Source organism: Andrena cerasifolii, chromosome 16, assembly GCF_050908995.1.
Source record: "Andrena cerasifolii isolate SP2316 chromosome 16, iyAndCera1_principal, whole genome shotgun sequence".
NCBI classification, from domain to species: Eukaryota; Metazoa; Arthropoda; class Insecta; order Hymenoptera; family Andrenidae; genus Andrena; species Andrena cerasifolii.
This window is the reverse complement of record NC_135133.1, coordinates 10,104,130-10,124,590: the sequence shown is the minus strand read 5'-3', so window position 1 is coordinate 10,124,590 and position 20,461 is coordinate 10,104,130. Positions and strand designations below refer to the sequence as shown.

The following is a 20,461-nucleotide window of genomic DNA, read 5'->3' as shown; positions in this document are numbered from 1 at the left end:
AGAGAGGCGGATCACTTTGCGGATTGATGAACGACGCCTTGGAGACGATGGTGGTGAACGCTGCTGCTCTCCCTCTGTTGGGGGAAAAGTGTCGTCCGAGGGTCGTGGATCGATTTGGGATATAAATTGATGCGGTCTCTGTCAGCGCTTCTACTGGGAAGAGGAGCGTCGCAGATCTCTTGCTACCGTTAGCGAGCGTTCACGCGCAGCCTGTTTCGCGGTAGAACGCGCGTACGTCGCGGCCGCGAAGTGGGCCTGCTGGAAAGCCAGCTAGGTTCGCGGAACGCGCACGACTTCCGTGGAAAGAAAGCCGCGTGCCACGCGCGACTATCTTGGGCCGCCTGGCGCGCATCAATCGCGAACGGGCAGCGACCGCGTCGTAAATCTCCGCTTCTGCGGCTTCGACGCTCGGGTCTGGTCGTTTGTACGTTATAAACCCCTTTACGAGCGCCCTAATCAATGGGAATTTATAACAACACTGCGAAAAACCTTTCGTCCAGTGGCTGTGGTCGTGGGTAGATTTCCGAGAGCATTGCTGCTTTCGCAACTATTTATCTACCGATCCTTGGAACGTCTTCGCTGTAGATTTCCTGACCCTGTTACTAGCCTGGTATTTCTCTGTCTTTTGGCTTCTTTGTGGGCCAAGGAGAAGCTCCTGGCAGCGGAGGGTTCCTCTAACCTTTAGAGGGCCGGGATTTTTTCATTGAAATTATAAATTTTAATTATTTAAAATTTATGCATATATACCACCAAAATGGCCGGCAAAGTATCCAAATTCTTAGGTGGTCTGTACAGTGGCTAGTCCGGGCCTCTGAAGGTTAACTTCAATTGAATCAAGAAATATTGAAGAATATTCCGACCTGAAGTGTGGATGGCTGGTGAAGTTGTCGAGGAGAGCTGAGATTGCGTGGATAATAAAGGAGCTAACAGGCCCCATCGCCAAGTTAGGCCTGGGAACAGTTCCTCTATCCCATTGATGTGCGCAAAACCGTGTACGCAGGCTGGAGCAACTGTTTTCCTCCGCGAATAGGAACCCGTCCCGCGAGCTCCAGCGCGGTGTTCTTCGCCCTGGAATTTGTCCAAGGGCTCTGAATCTAGTTCTTCTAACTGGAAACGCGCGGAACGGTATCAACGCGACTTGGCGCGCGGTCGGCGAGGACACGACGGAAATTGCGGCTTGTACAATCGATCTGCCAGCGTTAAAAGTCGCGTCCCTGAACCAGCTCCTCGTCCTTTGAGAAATCGATAACGTGCCAGGGTGTTCCAGGCTCTGCACGAATGGCACGAGCTCGTATTGTATAACAGCTTGCAAAATACAGGCGAGCGTGCGAAGTTGAGCGTTGCTTTCAATGACCCGGTGTCCACTGGGTAGGTCTTCCAAGAGGGCAGGTGAGACGAGGGTACTTGGAGGAAGAGGACAATTAGAGTTTATCTTCCAATTACGACTCTCCAAGCCAGAAGAACCTTTTAGGAAAAGTGGGGCCACTATATTCTCCGTAGGAATATCAAGTTTCTCAGAAGAAACTGTGCGGAACACTGAAAAACGTTGCTTCCAGCAGGATGTCTTGCTCGGGCGAAATCACCTCCTCGCGGAACGAATAGATCTCCCATCCCGGTCAGTCCTCATCCAAGTTAACGCGATATATTCCGGGATAGCCGTTGGCGAAATGCGTTCAGCGTCTACGCAGACGTCATTATTCAGGATCGGCGGCGAGATACTGGGTCAAGCGACGAACCGACACGCTGGATACGTCGCATAGTCATATTTCATTCGTGTGGTTCGCTGCAAGCTAGCATTGTGGATTCTAACGCGTGCTATTTGCTAGAAGCGCACTGCACCGAGGGCCAACGGGCGATGAATTTATATAGGGGTTAATTAAAGCCCACACTGTCCGACTATTTGCTGGTCGGCATTGTACTCTTCGACAGCAAACTACGCCGATTTTTTCAGTCCACTCTCATAGTTTATAGCATATTTTAAAGGCCTGGACTTATTCTCTGGATCCAGTAAGCGTTTCAAGGACAGTGCATACCGGGCGCTCAAGCTAGTTGGGTTCCTCATTCTTTTCCTATTTTTGTTTTATTGATGTCTCTGCTTTAGAGGAAGTGGTGCAAATGTCGTCTTTCTGCTGGACTTGTTAGAATACGAAATGATTTCGACCGTTAATGTGAAATAAATAAATAAATAAATAGCTTCCTAGACCGCCTCCAATATTCACAAGCCGATACGCCTCGCTGTAAACGATTCCAAATAAATCTCCACCCATTCATCCATGATAGCGGCGACCATTACTCTTTATCCACCGCGCACGTGGACCCCAAACGTCCATTATCGGGCCATTCTATTATCTGAACGCGTTTCGCCCCGCAACACGGCCGCGGCCGCAATCTGTCCGCGCGGCAGATTGATTCCGATAATTTCGATAATATCGTCCCCATTAATTGCTCCGGTCAGGACAATGGGTTATCGACGAGCGTGCCCCGCGGGCCGCGAATCACCCTCCATTATCTCCCGGGCGCGAGTCCTGCCCCCGGCATTAGAAATGGAAAACTGCAATTCGAGAACGCAGCCAAACACCGCGGCTGGAACGAGCTTTCGAGCCGTAGAATGGGGGAAATTCGCGATGGCGAGCGTTGACCGAGCGGGGGAGCGCGTCAGCGTTCGCGCGACCAGTTGCTCAGGGGGCGACCACCCCCGAGCGGCCCCGGTAATTAATTTAGCGGCGCTCGTCGTGCACGGTGCGTAGGCCGCCGAATAGGTCGATTAACGTGGTCGAGTTATCGCCCCCGTGGAAAGCAATTTTCCAGCGCGTGCGCTCGCTTTTCTTCTACAGAGAGACGGGGAAGTACTCTGTATGGATAGGATCCTCTCTTGTGTCGAAAAGGATGTACCGTCTCCGCTTTGCAAGCTTATCTGCTGGTCAACGTAGCACAACTATGCCAGAGGCAACGTTTCTAGAAACTTTCCGTGCACTTTTCGAAATTCTTAGTGGTGTTTTGCAACCTTTTTTGAGTCGCGATCTCCTTTTATAAAATTCAAATAACCTGCGACCCCTCCCCCCCCCCTCATAAAATAAGGTAAATATTCCCTCCCTTCGTTTATGAAATATCAGTGTTACATCATTAAGAGGTCATGGCTAGTTGGCAGGCGAAAAAGAACGTGACTTTCGGGAATTTTTTGTGGAAAATCTAGTGTATATTTATTGCAGCTATTTGCTTATTGTAAAAGTACATATATTCAGCAAGTCTCGGTGATTTTGTTATAAAAAAATATTAAGAAATGAACGAATAGCAGCCACTCTCCCGGAAACTGTTTTTATAAAAGCGCAGCGCGGTGAGCACGATTTCTCCGAGCCGGATCATTTGAAATCAAAAAGTGTGAATCTTCTTCACTTTTCGATTTCAGATGATCCAGCTCGGAGAAATCCGAGGAGTTTCCAAGAGCTTCCGGGAGAGTGGCAGCTATTCGTTGATTTATTAATATTTTTTTATAACAAAATCACCGACAGTTGCTGAATATATATACTTTTACATTAGATCTTCCACAAAAAAATCCCGAAAATCACGTTCTTTTTCCCCTGCCAACTAGACATGACCCCTTAATAGAATATAGCAATTTAACCATATTAAAATAAATAAGTGTTAAAAATCGTCAACTAAAAATAGCCGTGGCGACCCCCAAAAAGCACTTCGCGAACCACAGTTTAGGATTCACTGTCCTAATGCACACGGAATCATCATTCGGGCATATAAGTAAGACCCCGATGAACCCTACAAGTCACTCGGATTCATCATAGTTCTGTTGCTCGCGGGCTCATATCGCGTCTTCTCCTCCCAAGTGTAAAGCGTACCTACCTACTTCGTGTTCAAACTGAAGGGGATTCTCCCAAATCGCAGCAGCGTGCAATATTTAATCGCGGCTAAATCTGGCCGCGCGGAAGCGCCAGCCGTGTAAAAATAAACACTCTGCACGAGACAAATACGCGAGTGCACCACCCTCCCGAAATCGCGGTCCACGAGGACCGATTATCCGCAACAGCGACTGTCGCGATTCCCCGATAGAGGCAATCGATAATCCCACGCGCGGCCCTCGCCGTTTTTAATCGCCCGACAAACTCCAGTCGGGGGACCAGCCCCGCGTTCCAATTAATTCCCCGGCTGATAGACTGCACGGCGAGTTTGTTCCGCGCGCGTTATTATACACTTTCGAGGCAACTTGGAAATTCCTAGGAAAGTGAAACGGTTGCCGGCGAGGAGTTGGCTAATTACGAGCGCCTGAAGCGGGAGCCCAGTCCGTCACCGTGATCTGGTTTTAATTAGAATTAGGGTGGGACCCGGGCGGAAGATCAATGCCGTCTACTCCAATTGGGAAGACGCAGGGGAACGTGTGCGCTGGCGTCTTCAAACATGCCGCTTCAACAATGCCAGCGCTCCGATTAAACAGACCAGACCGACCGGCGCGGTCGTTGGGGAAACTTTCGCTGCGCTGTTTGAGTTCGGGTCACTTCCGACCGCCCCTGTTTGTAGGCTACATTAACCGTCACACCCAGGACCGGTGGGAAGAAGTTCGTAGGCGCAGCGGAATCTTCCTGCAAACCCTCTATATCGCGGAGATGGGACGGGTTCGTCCGGAAAGCTTAACCTTTCGGTTTTATAGGTCCGTGGCACGCTGTGGCGTGTCTCGGGACGGGGAGAGTGGAAAAACTCTGGGGTAACGAGGTTGAGTTGACCTAGGGCGGCAATTTTTGAACGAAAGAAATTGAAAGGGGTTTAAGCACAGAGGCTTGAGAGAACTTTAGAAACAATTTTAATTGTTTTCATGCAACAGACTGTGAGTTGTCAGAATGAATTAATTTTAAAATTGTCTCAACTCTTTTAAATTACAATCTTTTATATTTCACGGAAAAGGCGGCGAACGCTTATAAACCTAGGGGCGTCGAACCTTCAAGTCCGCTTGGTGACAAGTGGAAAAGGAACTTATGCGCGGTGGTCGCGGGATTCTTTGGTGAATCAAGCCTAACAGGAGTGCGTCCACCGCGGAGGAAGAAAGTTTACAGCCGAATGTTTCTAAGCGAGATGCAGTGGATGGAAAACTGTAAGAATGTTGAAGTAACGGGTGGTCTAAAAGTCGGCTGGGGCACGAGCGCGCGACACGCGCGGTGCTATCCCATTTTATGCGCGATTGGCGTACAGAGAATCTGGGTGACACTGATCCGCCGAGTGTATTGAACCTGAACGTCTCCCCTTCCATATTTCTCGGTTTACTTTTCACTGGATCTCGCCAAGGTCAGCCGACGAGGGGAACAGGTACCGCGCTTTCATCGATTCAACGTGGCTCTCTACGCGTATCGTTAACTGAATTACGTGTTTTTGTCCCCAGCCGCGTCCACTATTAGCCAACGACCTCGATTAAACGCGACGATCGCTTCTTACGGGGGTGGTTCTTTAGCTCGATTTCCCCGCCACCATACGCGCCAGATCAGTGGCTCAGGATTTAATCTTGGGGGTAGCAGAGTTGAACGGATAAAAATAATTTTAACGCGAATTCAATAAAATTCATCAGGTTGGTTAGGTTTAATTTATTTAAAAAATGAATTCCGGTTTTCTTTTCGTTTTACGAAGCCCCTTCTTTGGAGGGTGTGAGGGCTCCTTGCCCCCCTCTGGGTGCGCCACTGCGTCAGATTATCGGAGGATTATTAAAGTCGCTAAGATCGCGAGTATCGAGGGTAAAAGCGACGTGACGCAACGTTTCGAATTAGGATCGCTCGTCAACGTTCCAAGGACCATTCAGGGGCTAAAAGTCGAAGCGAGCTGAAGTTTCTCCTGCTTTTTCAGCGCCCCTCTCACGCCCGACGCTTTCCTCTGGCTCTCGCCGCCATGTGTTAACCCGGTAGCCTACTTCCTGGCGCCAACAGCCTCGAGGCTTTCGAAAATACTTTGCGTACCTACTCGCCGGCCGGCTCGCAAAGAAGCCCTATTCACGCTCGCGAAGCTCCAAGGAACTCGGCGAGAGGCGAATATCGAAGTGGAGGAACGACAAACGTAGTGGAAGGAAGATGCCGCGCGAAAACTGGCATTCCTTCCCTAGATGCAAAGGCTCCTCATATATATAACACTTTTCAAAGCGCTTGAAAGCCCTGGGGCGAGTCCAGACTCCTGGCAACGTCGAAAAAACTAATTCCCCGTTCAAAGATCAATGAAAAACGAGCAACAAAAATTTCTCACAGCAGCTCTCAGTTTCCAGATAATCGAGTTCGAAATTGCGCGGGAACAGTTTCTATTCTACATCCGTTGTACAGGCTCTAGCGGTGAATCACGTTGCATTCGATTGTGCAATAGTTTCCAACATACTCGGCATATCTTCAGGGCGGTATACAGTTTGGAGAAAGCGTCCCGTATAACAATCACCCGAAAGGCAGCGTGATTCTCCTTTCGAGCTTGAGTAAAAAGCAGAAGGAGCACTCACCACCTCGGCAACGTTGCCGGAACCGTCCCTCATGCCATCTCTGTCCGTTCGTCCTCCTGCAACAGCGAGAAAAGAGAGGAATAAATCAGCGATTACGTAATCGACGCGAAAGGATCGGCGTTTCCGTAATCCGCGCCGTAAAATTTCAGCAACCAGCGACGGGGGATAGCGTGGACGCGCTCGTTTCACGGGCGTATTTCATTTCTACTCGATCGCCGCGAGATCCAGGCCAATCGTTACACTCGACTGGACGACAGAACGCGATAGACGGAAGTGGCCAGGGATAGCTGACTGGTATCGCGAACCTATGAACGAATCCCGCGAGTATCCGTCGTCATCCTCTAATCATCGTCCGCTCGCTACCCTGTGTTTCCCCCTCAGCAGTGTCTGGAGCAAACGGCTCGATTAAGGTGCACGCGATCGAAGTGCGGAGGGGAGAAACTGCTCTCGATCATCATCAGGTGCTAACGACTCCCAGGCATATTTCCCGCGTATGAATTATTCAGAGACACCGAGCCTGAACTAGTAAAAGTTTCGTAACGTTCCAACGGAGATTGTTGCGCAACCGTTGCGAGGAAAACGCGTGAATGAACGTCTGGAGCGTAACGCCTCGCGGAAGAGCCGTATCTTTTAGCGTCGCATCGTCGATCGCGTGGATCGAGATCCAGGCACGCTACCTTGAAACGCGCCGTCGTCCCCCGTCCAGATGAAGACACGGTCAAGCAGCGCGATCGTAAAACGTTCAATTAGCCAGAAACGAGTGCGGCGAGTGCAACGACCACCGGACGGAGCCACGCGGAAACGCTGGTCGGGCGCGTGAAATTCGTTTAAATTCACCCCGAGCGGCCGTTAATTAATGGAAAATTGAACCGGCGCGGTGGAAATTCACCGAGGGGAACACGCGGCGCGCCCAGCAGAACCGCGTAACATTCATGAAGAGTTAATTAGGAGCAGCCGAGAATCTTGTCCAGAGGCGAGTCCAATTCCGCTCGCCGGCTGGTGAACTTCGACGATGTAACGCGTTAGCTAGTAAAGGAGTCTCTTGCAACTTTGTCGAAATAATCAGCGCTCTCTTTGGGGCGAGCACTGGGAGAAGGTGAGCCTTTACTGCAACTTTTCCTTCCAAATTAAATTTAGCCCCGATGCAATTAGCCTCGGCGAAACCCTGCAGCAAGTACGGGAGCCAGCCTCGCGAATGGAGGCTCGGAGGAAGTTGGGTGTAAACGCATCGAAGTTGCATTCGACTGTTTTCTCACTCGCCGATCTATACGCGAGTTTATGTAAAATGAGGTAATTAAGAGGGAGGATGGAAGGATCGTGTGCCTCGGCGAGAAATTCGAACCCAAAGCGAATCCTGTAGGCTAATCGCTGTAATTTCGTGGGGCGGCCCCCTTTTCCTAACGTCCCTACGGTGTTTCGGGCGGAAAAGAGTTATTACGGCTGTCAGGCGAAGCATACGACAGCTGAATAAATTGTGCGCTGCGAAATTAGCGACTTCCACCGCCATCTACGAAACGCGGCTAATTACGCGCGAACAATCTGATCAACGGTGCAAGAAATCGACTAGTTACAACCAAGCCCGCCGATTTCTTTACGTAAAAACAAGTATGGCGGGCGAGGGTTAAGCACGCGTCAAAGTTTCAACGGCAATGTCCCAGGATCGTACCTCGAATAACGAGAAAGCAATTTTCTTGTTGAAATTCTAACAGCCCACTCGGTTTACTACACGTCCCATCTACTTATCTACTTTATTTCCAGATCGAGATCGTTTCGAGATCGATAAGTCGCAGCCTTGATACGTTGTCGGGGGGAAACATAACCACTGAGAAAAAATATGCCGCCAAACTAACCTATGAGACGGAGGGTTATGGACCACGACGTACCTTAATGGCTGTTTACAGGAAACATTCGCTTATGGCGTCTCGTTTTGTTCCAGGAATAGCTGGCATTCTTGAACGACGTAAACACGACGCGGCAGGATGCACAATGGTGAAAATATCCACCGTACGAACTGTGTCCATTGTCGGTGCACGCGTCTCGGGAGCAGCAGTGTTTGTCATTGTGAAAAATTGATCGCCGCGTATCGATAAACACTGTCGGAAACTTCTTTTGTTCCCCCATCGCGAGAAGCTCGCGAGAAGTCACAGAAACTCAGGCGAGCACAATGCCGATGTATCGTCCAGGCAATTCCGATGCACTACAAACAACGACACTGGCGTTCCTCGAGCAACGGCTCTGGGTACGAAAGTGGCGGACAAAAGCGCGCCAAGTTCTGCCGAGATTCAAATTGCTCGCGAAGTGCAAGCGTCGCGTTCGATGACGTTTTTTATACGCGGCCGTTGGGTGTCTGGGAGCGGACGGGACTCGATTTGAAAGTTAAATCGAGCTTACCGGTGTGTCGCGGTTTTAATTGAAATTTCGCCGAAGTCACGAGAGCGGGGACACGAGGGAGCGAAAGAGCCAGGGGCAGAGACGAGGTGAAAAGAGGAAAAAAATGACGGACGGTCGGTGCGGCGCATGCGCGAGTCCCACGAGATCCGAGATCGAGTGTTTTAAAAACATGCGAGAGGCGACGAGTGGGATTTCAAGGTTAGGCGGGCCGAGACACTCGAGGTTAAACGGCGAGCGAGCCACCCGACCAACGAAAGAACCGTGTTTTCTTTCGCCGTGAAACGCGAATTCAACGGAGCCGCGTAAAAACCAGTCACCGGTATTCCACTCGTTTCCATGGACTGACGATAGTAACGCATGGTACCACAAATTAACGTGCATCGATAACTGCTCCTCCTTACGTGAGATTCCGGAAGACCACCGATCTGTCAAATTGGCGATGCACATGACCCTCTGACGTGCAAGGTATTCTATGTTTCTATGGCCACGAGACTACGATCGCGATACAATTCTGAGATAGAATATTTCTCGAATCTGAGCATCGGAAATCCTGCATGTTTCCATAAGCTTGCAAATAGGACTGTTCTCACTGTTCCTACTAACGAAAGCGTTTATATTTCACCCTGTACTTTGAATTGCTGATGCAGTCAAAGCGATAGAGCCCGATCATCGGCTACAGTCACAGCCGGTATCGCCGATAAACAAATGCTGTTTATCGAATAAACTCGATAAGAATCACCGAAAATACAAGTGGACGATAATAAAAAAATAGATTCGGGTGTTGGCAATCGGAAAAAAAAACACGATTCAACCTGTCAGAGATAAAAAGAAGCCCGCTATCGCCAGCGAAGGACCAATGACCGACAAGAGAAACGCGACACGTGTGTACTCACCTTTTTTAGAAACCGGCAGAATTTTGGCGATTCTCGTGTCGCCCGTGTAATCCAGTTCTCGTGGATGGCGTGCAGCTCCTCTTCTTTGACCGGTGTCCTCTTGCCCCGATATTTCGTCCCGTTTGCACTTAATCGCGGTTGTCGCGGCTTGCTCCTTGCCCGCGGGCCTTTCTCCCCTCGCCTTTCTTTCTCTCCTGGACGGATCCTAACCTCACCCCGCAACCGGCACAACTGCGACACACAGTGATGCACGACAGCACGGAGAACCCGTAGTAGGCGCACCTCCGGACCAGAGATGAGAAAATCACCGCGGCAGCTTTGCTCCTCGTTCTCCTTTTCCCCCTTGTTCCCCTTTCTGCCTTCAGCGAGGGATAACGAAGGAACTATTCCCGAATATCGAGGGCTTTCAGACTCTCCTCGCGACCACTTATGTATCTTTGGCAAGGAATCTACGCGCCGCCACGCGTATGTCACACTCGAAAAAGAAACTGCACGCGCTTCTTCTCCTTTCCTCTTTCACTTGCTATCCCCCTCGCGTTCTCTTGCTCTCGTATCTTCTTCCTCTCCTTTATTCTCGCGCGGCGTTCTACCTGTCAGCGACGATAGCTGTTGCGCCGCAGCGTTGCCGGGTCAGGTTAGGCCTTCCTCGGAGCGAGTTCGAATTTTCCGCTAGCGTTTCGGGGCCGGTACCGATCACACGCGTGCCCCTAGTGCCCTCGGTATCCCCGATCTAGCCGCCGTGCCGTTCGGCAAGTACAGCGTAACGGCTGTACGTTTGATTAAGAGGAACGCGGGACCGGCATCGCGCGTCGAGTCGGCACTGCTTCGACGTGGACACCCGCGCGGCACGGCGCGGCCGTGGACAATTCACTCGCGGTTTCGCGACATCGCGGCCGCCGGATCTCTCCCGGGGTTATAACGGACAGAAGCAGGCGGACGACTTTTTAAAAATGCCACGCACCGGCCAATCACAGACACGCGCACGGAACGAACGCAGATACGGTACGGAGGAACACAGGGAAGAAGAGAGAAAGAAGCGGGGCCGCTATACACGCGCGCACGTTTGTGGCCTCTCGCTTCGTACACACTACGTACCACAGGTACACGTACACACTTGCACTGGGGGAGGCGTTCGTTCGTTCGTTGGTTCGCTCGTTCGCCCGCGCGCGCGCGCACACACGACGCGATCTCCTAGCCCGTTGCGTCGATGATCCCTTTCCTCCTGCGATCACACAGGGAACGCGATGGATCGAAGGATCGACGACCGCGAGGGACACGATTCCCTAACGCGACACCATCGAGCGAGAGGCGACGCTATAGGAGCAAGTATCCACGGGCCACGGGGGGGCTAGGCGCAACGTCTTTCGTGGAATGTCCGGCGCGAGTTGCGTGGCCAACCGTCCGTTCGTGCGGCAAAGGTAAGTTGAACTGAGCAGCAGCGCGCCTACGGTGAACGAGATTAAAGTCCCGTGCCGGCGGAACCGCGATATCCGCCAATCGCCGGGCCGCTTTGCGTCGCTCCGCCAATCCCTGTGCTCCCTAACCTGGCGAACGGTTAGCCCAGGTGCAGCCGCTAAGGCGCCATTGCCTGGCGTCGGCACGTTACCTGCTTCGACTCTTGGAGGGGGACACCGCGGACGAAACAACGTGGTGGGGGGACACCGATACGCGACAGAGAAAGCTTGACTTTCCACCAGCCGAGCACGCCCGAGTGCGACGAGGACGGAGCAGACGCGGGAGAAAGAGAGAGAGAGGAGAATTACGGTAAGCCTGTGCACGCAAACGTAACGCGGAACCTTCGTTTTCACGAATTTTTCGCGATCGACTTTCGCGTTGCATCGTCCGCCGAACGAGAGTGGACTTTGTGCGCGATACAAACAATCGCTCCGGTACGTACCGGCGCAGTGCTCGGGCATCGAGTTCCAAGTCTCGCGTCGATTCTCGATGGGTACGTTTACACTGCTGCAACGAGCGCCACGGAAGACACTCGATCCGCTTGAAATTGAAAATCAACCGCGGTCGACCATGTGCACGCGGTGCGTCCCACCTTCCACCCGGGGCCATCGAGTACGTGACATAGAAACTCTCGTTTATTTCCTTTTAAACGCGAATGCACTGACTTGCGCCAATTCCTTTGACCCTTTAAGGGGACTAGGCAGTCGGATCGCTCGAAAATCAAGTATTTTTTGCGAATTAATTACAAGGAGATGAATACAAATTGTGACTAGTACTTTTGGGTAATGTATGTGTAAGACAGCGCTACAGTTGCCTGATATATAGGTATTTCTTCTGGAGCCGCTGTAATTTTGCAGTGATTCTGGCCGTAAGAAATTTAATTGTGAAATATCCTCTGAAATTGATACTTTGCCCTGAACCTATTGAAAAAGAAAAAAAATCAAAATTATAAAAATGGCGGCTTTAAAACGGCAAATTTTAAAGAAACTTGATTTCTCGCCAGGGAAAAGAGCTATTTTATTTTTTTCTTGTCGAAGCAGAAGTTTTCACAGACTTACGCGTAGGTTGAGGTCGTAACTAGACATGTTTCACATATGCTGAATTTTTTTCAAATCGACTTGTACCTCCGTTTTTTCGCAATCACTGCAAAACGAAGAGGAAATATGATTCCGAGAAAAACGCGTTTAAAGTTTCGAAAGAGGAATTAGTCTACCTGCGTGCGCGCAGAAACGGTTTATGATACGCTCGACCTTTTCGGCTGTAAAATCCTTAATTTTGCGAATTTTAACACAAACCAAACGACATTTTACTCGGGAAGGGTGGTACTTTCGAAAAATACAACAACAAAAAATCGAGTTTCTGACTGCCTAGTCCCCTTAAGCGGACAGAGGATTTTGGCGAGGAGTCCTTGACGTTACAGTGATACACGAGGTGGGATGCCTGAATATTTCCATTGCTTTCGAGCTTACGACAGTGGAGCAGGAATATAATTTATTTTTCAACTATCGCGCATGTCTATCAGCCTTCCTGCTACGTCTGTCGTAAACCCTACTAATCCTGGTGCCCTATATTCCACTCAAAGGTTGAAAATCGACCTTTCTAGAGGTGTGCAAGGGAATATACGAGATCATAACGCGATGAGTAGAACGACGACCGTAGCGTGCCTCCAGAGAGACGTTACGCGAGCAACTTCGGCTGCAGAGGAGCATGTAGCGAGCAGTGAGAGCGGCAGGGTGAGACGGCTGTTATCTAAATTACTCTATTTTCTCGAGGGACGGTCGCGATGGATCTTTTTTCGATCGTCCGGAACGTAGGTATCGAATCAAGGTGGGTGTTCCGCCTGTTCCACGGACGGGGTCCCCGTCTCACCGACCTCTTCTCTCTCTGCTCCATCTCCTTCGTTCCGTCTTTCCGTTTCCCTCCGTTGTTCCCCGATGCCCCTCTCTCTCTCGGTCAACGTCGAAGAAATAAGTGTCCGATCCGGGGCACCGTGGCACGCTAAACACGAGTCATATTTAATTTCGTGATACGCATCTTTCCATTAGGACGACGACGGGCGTATACGGTACGTGGCAAGTGGGCGCGATCGACCTAGGGGCCACGAAATAGAGTCGTTAGAAGGGCACGAGGTATGGGCCCCCGAGTCAAGCACACCGTTTCTGCTTATCGTCGTAGTTATTGCTCTTTATGCTCGCCAGGTACGCCGCGCTTTTGTCCTCCCGTCCCGCGAGTCGTAAATATTTGTTTGTCGCTGTTCCAGGTACATAAGCCGGGGACAATCCGCTTTGCAGCGAAAATAATCATCGGGCCGCGTCCAGGGGGGCCGATGGTGTTAACGGTAAACGTAAACCCCTAATAACCAACGGCAGTGGAAACGAGGAAAGGTCGCGGAGGGTTTCTTACCTAGGGATCGCAGGTTTCACGAGGGTGCATGCACTGGGTGACACGCTTTATTCGCACAGTCGAGAGGACGCGTGTTACATAGCTGTGCAAATGCAAGGGAGCTGTCGGGGAGGGATAGGAAACGTTAAACACAGCGGAGATAACGTGGCAGGCGGATATAACAGGTGGGAGCAATACGGTTGCGTGCCTGAATGGAGGAGGGCGTGCTCTCTCTCGCGTTCGACGTAGTATTTGCTCATTCACTCGTTCCTATTTTATTGTGGCCCCGGCGCAGCGTTTCGTTCACGGGCGGCCCCGCCGCGTGGATTAGGGACACTGAAGATTTGTGAGAACGGGAGATACTCGATATATCTAGCGGCCCGACCGCTCCCGTTGCTTTCCCTTTTCGCTCTCCCGGCGTATCGCCTTCGAGCAGCCTCCCCATATACTGTTTCGAACTACGCAATATCGCGACACGTTTCTCGCGGCGGGTACACGGCTGCCGAATTAGAGCGTGTAATCAAATACTCATAGAAGCCCGAACTTAAGAGGGTTACCGCCTCCACCCCTCGCCGTTCGTCACCCTTTTCGCGCCGGTCGGGACGGCTGCGCCGCATTCTGATTCACGGGTATGTTTCTCGGCAGCGGAAAGCCGCCGGCGAAAGGCGACGAAAGGCATTCGCAGAAATTGGCCGGGAACCGTTAAATCGCCGAGGATTTGTAAGAGACGAGCCGTAGCCGGTCTTACCTATTAAACTAATGCCCTTCTTAGAAGCTCATTTCCCTTTTACGATCGTCCCGGATCCCCCGGCCTGCCGACGAATTCCTCCGTTTCCGTTATGCGTTCTATCCGTGTGCAAGCGCAGGGAGCAGCCCCGCGTCCACGGGGCGTTCACCATTCTTTCCAATGACCCGTTATATTGTGTTCTAGAGCTGTTCGAGTACTCGAATATTCGAGTAGCTCGAAATTCGATTCGAGCCGAGACTCGGTTTCTAATCCTATCCGAGCGGCTCGAATGAAGCGAGCAGCTGGAATAAAGCGAGCGGCTCGAACGATCCGAGCACATCCGTACATACGATGTACGTACAATGTACATCTTTCGTGCAGGTCGATATTATTGAATAGTTCGTTATATCGAGTATGATAAATGTTTCGGATATGTTATCGTATGTTTTTCTAATGGAATAGGTATAATGATTGCACTGTCCGACAAGGTTTTTGAACCTTACTGAAATATATCGTTCCCGATGAATTTTTGCTCGCTGAAAACGAATTTGGCGGTGAAAATGGCGACCACCACGAGAGCAGGAATCGTAACTCGAGACGGTGCTCGCAGGGGGAATTAATCGTCGCATCGAAACACTCCCCCGCGAGGGCGTCAGACTTGATCGCTCGATGGGACGCAATTTACCCCGACCTTGTACTCGCGCCTCGCCAAATTACTTCGACAAGTCCATGCACGAACGTCTCTCGAAAATGCCACGACACAGGGCACGCCTTGTCGCCGGTGTTTTACGGCCAGCAGTTTCCCCGGGAAGCCTGCGAGGCGTCCCGACGCGCTGGAGGCAATCACGGATTCGGCGCGCGGTTTATTATTTTGCGACGCAAAAGGGACGGTCGCTGGGGCCTGGAAGACGCGAGAGAGTCGACCGTGGTACGAGGGGTGGCGAGGGGAAAGGGGATTGGCCGCGGCATTCAGCGAGCTGCTATTCTACGAGCTGGTTTGCATAAAATGCATTGTAATACCCGCGCACAATGCAGAAAGCTCAAGTTTTACCTGCCTGTGTAATTAATGCCGGGGCTCTCCGGACGGCCCGGGTTCGTGCGGCCACCGCTCAATGACAATTCACGAAATGGAACCCGTCGCGCTCCCCCGTGCTTCGCAAAGGGGACACCGTTGCTTCATTTCGCACGGCCGTGTCCCGTGTCCAAACGGCCCCCGCTGTCGGTATCAATTTCGTGCGTCTTATCGTGGCCGGAAGAGGCTTGTTATCGAAGCGTTCGATTTCGTTGGATCCAGTGGCGTTGGGCTCCGTTTCTGGACAGCGTCGCCCAGCTAATGATCGCCGGCGACTTAAAAAGAAAGCCTCAGGCCGCCGACAGGATCGTCACGATCGTTAAGATCCCCAGACGAGGAGTCCGCGGCGCTGGGTGCGGCCTAAATAATAGCGTAACACGTACGTACGCAGGAATGAGTGACGCGTAATTATTACAACAATCGCTCCGTAACCCGATACCGTTCTCAGGACTGTATTGGCGCCGAGGGGTACGCCTACTAGTTTATAGCCCTCTCCTCTCACCGCTCCATCTCGCCCGGTAGGCGCAGATAAGCGCGATCGTCTCGCGGCAGCCAGCTAGAGTCAACGACTTCGATGAAACGAGATATCGACGCTTTCAAAATCGCCCCGCGTATCCGTACTTACGTATACGCCTGCAGGTCGCCGCGGGCGATCGTTTTTCCCAACTTCGATCTACCCTGACGGGAACGAACTCGTTATCGAGGAATCCACCGACCTGTCCCTCCCCTCTGTGCTCTCCCTCTCGCGCTCTGCCGCTCGTTGCAAACGAACGTCGCGAACAACAGTTACGAGTTACGTGGCAAGGACTAGGCACATCCTCCGCGAGGATTCCTCCCCCCGCCCCCTTAATTTAGTTACACTTGTTTACTTTGAAGTACGCGCCACCGGCGGCTGTTTGCTCGGGTAACAGGCGAGCTTTCCCTAACCGGCTGACCGCATTGTTCTTCGAGCTCCCGCGGATACTTTTCCCTGGGAAATTTCAGATCCGCGGAATTCCTGCTGCGAGTCCAGTGATCTTGGATTTCGATAGGGGGATCGGTGAAACTTTAAGTGGTCCGATCGTCCGACAGTGTAAGGGACTCTTAAACTCGGCTATCTGAATGCAGGACCCGATGTAGATCATCCACCGCTCTGGGCAAAACTGATTTTTGTCGCTCTTTATATTTAATTATAAATAACTAAGTAAATGCCTCCGCGCTTCGCTTCGGGCCTAAGAGATATTAAGGACTCCATGAAAACGCATTTCACTCATTTTCACCACCCCCTTAAGGGTTGATTTGAGAAAAATCCTGAAATTGGTTTTTAGGCATTTATGTGGGTAACCTTTCGAAGTAAAAATCAAGTTGATATCTAATTGGGCCTAGGCGATATTAAGGACTCCGAGAAAGCACATTTCACCTCTTCCTACCCCCCTAGGGATTGGTTAGGGAAAAATCCTGAAATTGGTTTTCAGGCATTTGTGTGCATTATGTAAAAAAACATCAAATTAAAAAATTTAAAAAAAAATTAAAACCCACTTCAAAAAAATAAAAATATATTAAAAAGTAAGAAATACTTTTTTCCCTTATTTAATCTACGACTCTCAATTTTTTATGTCGACGCCTCATCATTTGCACTGTGTAAATCTTAGATTTAACAAAATTGAGAGTCGTAGATTAAATAAGGGAAAAAATTATTTGTTACTGTTTAGTGCATTTTATATATTTTTTTAAGTGGGTTTAAATTTTTTTTTAAATTTGTATAGATATGTATATATAGATTATTTTGAAATATAATATTTGACAGTGAGCGAAATTTTTGCGGCTATTTCTCGAATAACAAAAGCCTTTTGTTTTATAAAAAAATTAATATTCATAAATTTTGCCGCTCTGGGCAGTTGCCTTGCTCGCCCTCCTCTCCCCTAGACCGGGCCCTGTCCGAATACAAGACAGCCCAACAGGGAGATGTCTGTGTTTCGCGCATTTATCTATGTAAATGAGGAACAGTTAGACGAGGACTTCCTGAATCCTCGTTATAACGTTTTCATAGATCCCTGCATCGTGTTTGCCGATGCTTTCCTCTGGCCAGCTGTTCGCAACGCTCCTGTAGGGCAGTGAATCCTGCCGCGGTCGATGCTAATTCAACCGCGCGTATCCCGAAGCCACCGTTCGTTCGGTTTCACGTTGCCGAACCGCTGTACGCTTGTTTGTAAAACGCTTTTCATTAGCGTGCGCCGGTTGACATTCCGTGGATGGGACAAAGGGTCGAATATAATACTCGAGGACGCGATGCTCCACATTTCTGCGGGACGTAATGGCCGCGCATCCTGCAACGCAATCGTCGCGGCAGGAGGGGAACGGTTCCCGAGCCGGTAACGGTTCCACTCTGCGATTGTTCGAGTTCGCCGTAAAATTGAACCACTTCTGACGAACGTCGGAGTGCCTATGAAATCACCGCCGGAGAACGAGAGTGGGAGCGTAGGAATTTAAAGGATTCTCCTGGTACGTTTGCACGTCTTCTTACGAGCTAGGCATAATTCGCATTTGCAGAATGCCCCGCGTTCTGCCTGCGGCAAAAGGGATAGTACCTTTCTTTTAACGGGATCCCGGTTATATGGCTTCCAAGCGTGTCTCCCTAACAATATGACCGTAGCCTCGCGAAAGCTAGCGCGAAACTAAGGGGCGGCGGCGCAGGGAGGGAAACGCAGGCACGGTTTTCCCGACAAACTGTAGGTATCCCGGGCTTTCCCGCCTTGCCCTGCGAGCGTCCCCTTTATCGCGCATAGAATTAAAACGACGGAGTTTCTCCGCTGGCCGAGAGCGAAAAAATAGAAAGCACGCTATCGCGGCGTGAAAATAGCTCTCTCGGTAAATGGCCATGCTCGCGTCTCCGCGAAAGGGACTAGGTATCGGTCGGAAGAAAGTGCATCGTAAATGCCAAACCGAGCTGGAGAGATTTCAAGAATCCCCGTAGCTATACGAGAGAGCGACGGAAACGGGCGCGACCTAGAGCACTCCTCGCTGCCTAAACTTCGCCCATTAATTTCCCACACCCCGTGATCCCCTGCACTCGATTATCCCTCGATATCCATCTCGCAAGTCTAAAAATTTCTAAACTCAACGGCGAAAGAACAGCAATCCGCGGGACGAGTACGGGATTATTAATATTTATTCGTGGCACGAACAGTCGCTCCCGGGCTTGTCACTGCAGTCGAAGGAGGAAAAATGGTATCGGAAATCGTTAAATTTCCGCTCGGCAAAAACGGGAGAAGGTACACGGGGGCTTCATAGCGCTGCCGTTGCAATAGACGCCCAGTTTTCTTCTGAGGATCGTTAATCTCACTCAGGTCGAGACAATGACAAATAGAGATCCCCCTTTTTGGCGACACAGAGTGCGTTTAAGGGAGATCAGGAAGCTCAGGAAGAAGCTCGTTACTTTTCCTGTCGCGCGTTTAGCGGGCGAGTATTATTTCATCGAGCCAGGCTTTGTCCAGGCGGAGGTCTAGAAACTGGCAGTTCAAAAGCACCTCGCTAAATCGCGCAGCGTCTCCCGAGTCGATACTTGGTACACATGTGGTATTTCCCTTCGGTCCGCGAAAAAATTCAATCCCACGCTGACGAACCCCAGCGTGTTTGTTCTATCGATTCGCACAGTCGGGTTTCCCAACTTTCCCAGCCGCCCACCCATGCAGGTTTTTATTTTTTCACGCAGTTTTATTACCTCGTCCTTTTACGTACCTGCCAGGTCCCCAGACGCAATTGTTCACTCGCTGTCCATTGCACCCTCGGTACGCTCCGTGCCGGAATCATTCGTTCCTGGCCTCCCCGAGACTCGAGCTTTGTACGTACGTCCGCGGAATCGTCGCTCCCCGCGCGAGGGAGCATCGACGCGGAAATAAAGTGGATAAAGGGTTGAGCTTGCCGGCGTGCGAAACAAGCAGGGAAACGAACATGCCCGGGATTTGTACAACGCGCGGAAGCATGTCGAGTATTCCAAGAAAATTAGTGAAACGAATACTTCCGCATTGTCAAACTCGGACCTTTCCCCTTTAGAGGCGAGCTTCTCTCGTTTTTTTTCCACAGCGACGAAACGTTTCCATTCGAGGTTACGAGAGCGACCATTCGACCGATGCGATTCGAAAAATCCCCATCCCATTCGATCCGAAAACGAGGGCCGAAGGAACGTGACGCGTGTAACTGGCCGGCCAGCTTCGCCGGTCTCCAAACCGTTACGGAAATGTCGACTGGTTTTTCATGCCCGATATCATTCCACGGCGAGCCTCTATTTCGATGGGAAAGCATTCGAACGGACGCGATCGGGAACGAGGAGGATTCTACGTATCGATCGTTCCTCCGCCGTCCTTTGATCCTTTCTCGATATCGTCTCGCCCCGCGTTATCGCGCTATCCAAAAAATCCAGAAAATTTCCACGTCGCAGTAGACATTTATTTCCAGAGTCTTGAATGCGAAGCTTCTTCGTCCCCCGGCGGAGGACGTCTGCGCGCCAATAAATTGCAAATGACCAGGAGAGAGCGAGGGACGCGGATGCAAATTGCCGCGCTTCGTCTCAAAGGAATCGATCTGTCTCGATTGGAGGCTGTATCGAATTCACGGCGACGACTTCCTGCAACGAAGGATTGTGTTTCAGCGGTTGCACGGGCGAGCCGTTGGATTCGTAACGAGCCACCGACAAAAAGGCACTTCGATACGGGTCGAGACAACGCGTCTCCCCGCGATATTTCCTGGAGCTCGTTCCAAGGGGCTTCTTGTTGCAAGCGACCCCCGTGAATGGTCCTGCAGGCACCGCGGAAATTCCGCTCGAGCGAAGCGATCCCGAGAGCCGCGCGGAGCCGAATCTCTCTCACCTTCCGCTCCCGGGACCGTGGTTTTTCCCCGGCGAATTTAATAAAGCTCCCCGTCCGAGCGAATTTCTTAATCCGTTCACCGCGTAGTTTTGTCTTGCCCGCTGGGGTTTCGCAGGCGGAACGGAGCCCGTCGCCAAGTGCGCGGGGGAGCGAGCTTAATTGCTGCGAATAGTGTTCCAGTGAAAGCAAAACGAAGAGGGAATTTTTCGAATCTCAACCGCGAGGGGAGAC

The 20,461-nt window shown here is 51.0% G+C and overlaps 2 protein-coding genes across 3 annotated transcripts in view; both read right to left on the bottom strand.

The window, feature by feature from the left end:
• The window catches only part of LOC143377749 (uncharacterized), an 88,706-nt gene extending 77,525 nt beyond the window's left edge, over positions 1-11,181 (bottom strand). For both annotated transcript variants that reach the window (XM_076829407.1, XM_076829409.1), the window contains exons 1-2: positions 9,751-11,181; positions 6,467-6,522 (exon numbers count right to left, since the gene is read on the bottom strand). Coding sequence is in view for 1 of the 2 variants with exons in the window: in XM_076829409.1 (XP_076685524.1) it covers positions 6,467-6,499 (33 nt within the window). In the remaining variant the exon portion in view is untranslated. The remainder of the gene's footprint in view (positions 1-6,466; positions 6,523-9,750) is intronic.
• Positions 1-20,461, bottom strand: part of Naa20a (N-alpha-acetyltransferase 20 A) — a 188,255-nt gene that overhangs the window by 47,597 nt on the left and 120,197 nt on the right. The window lies entirely within an intron of this gene.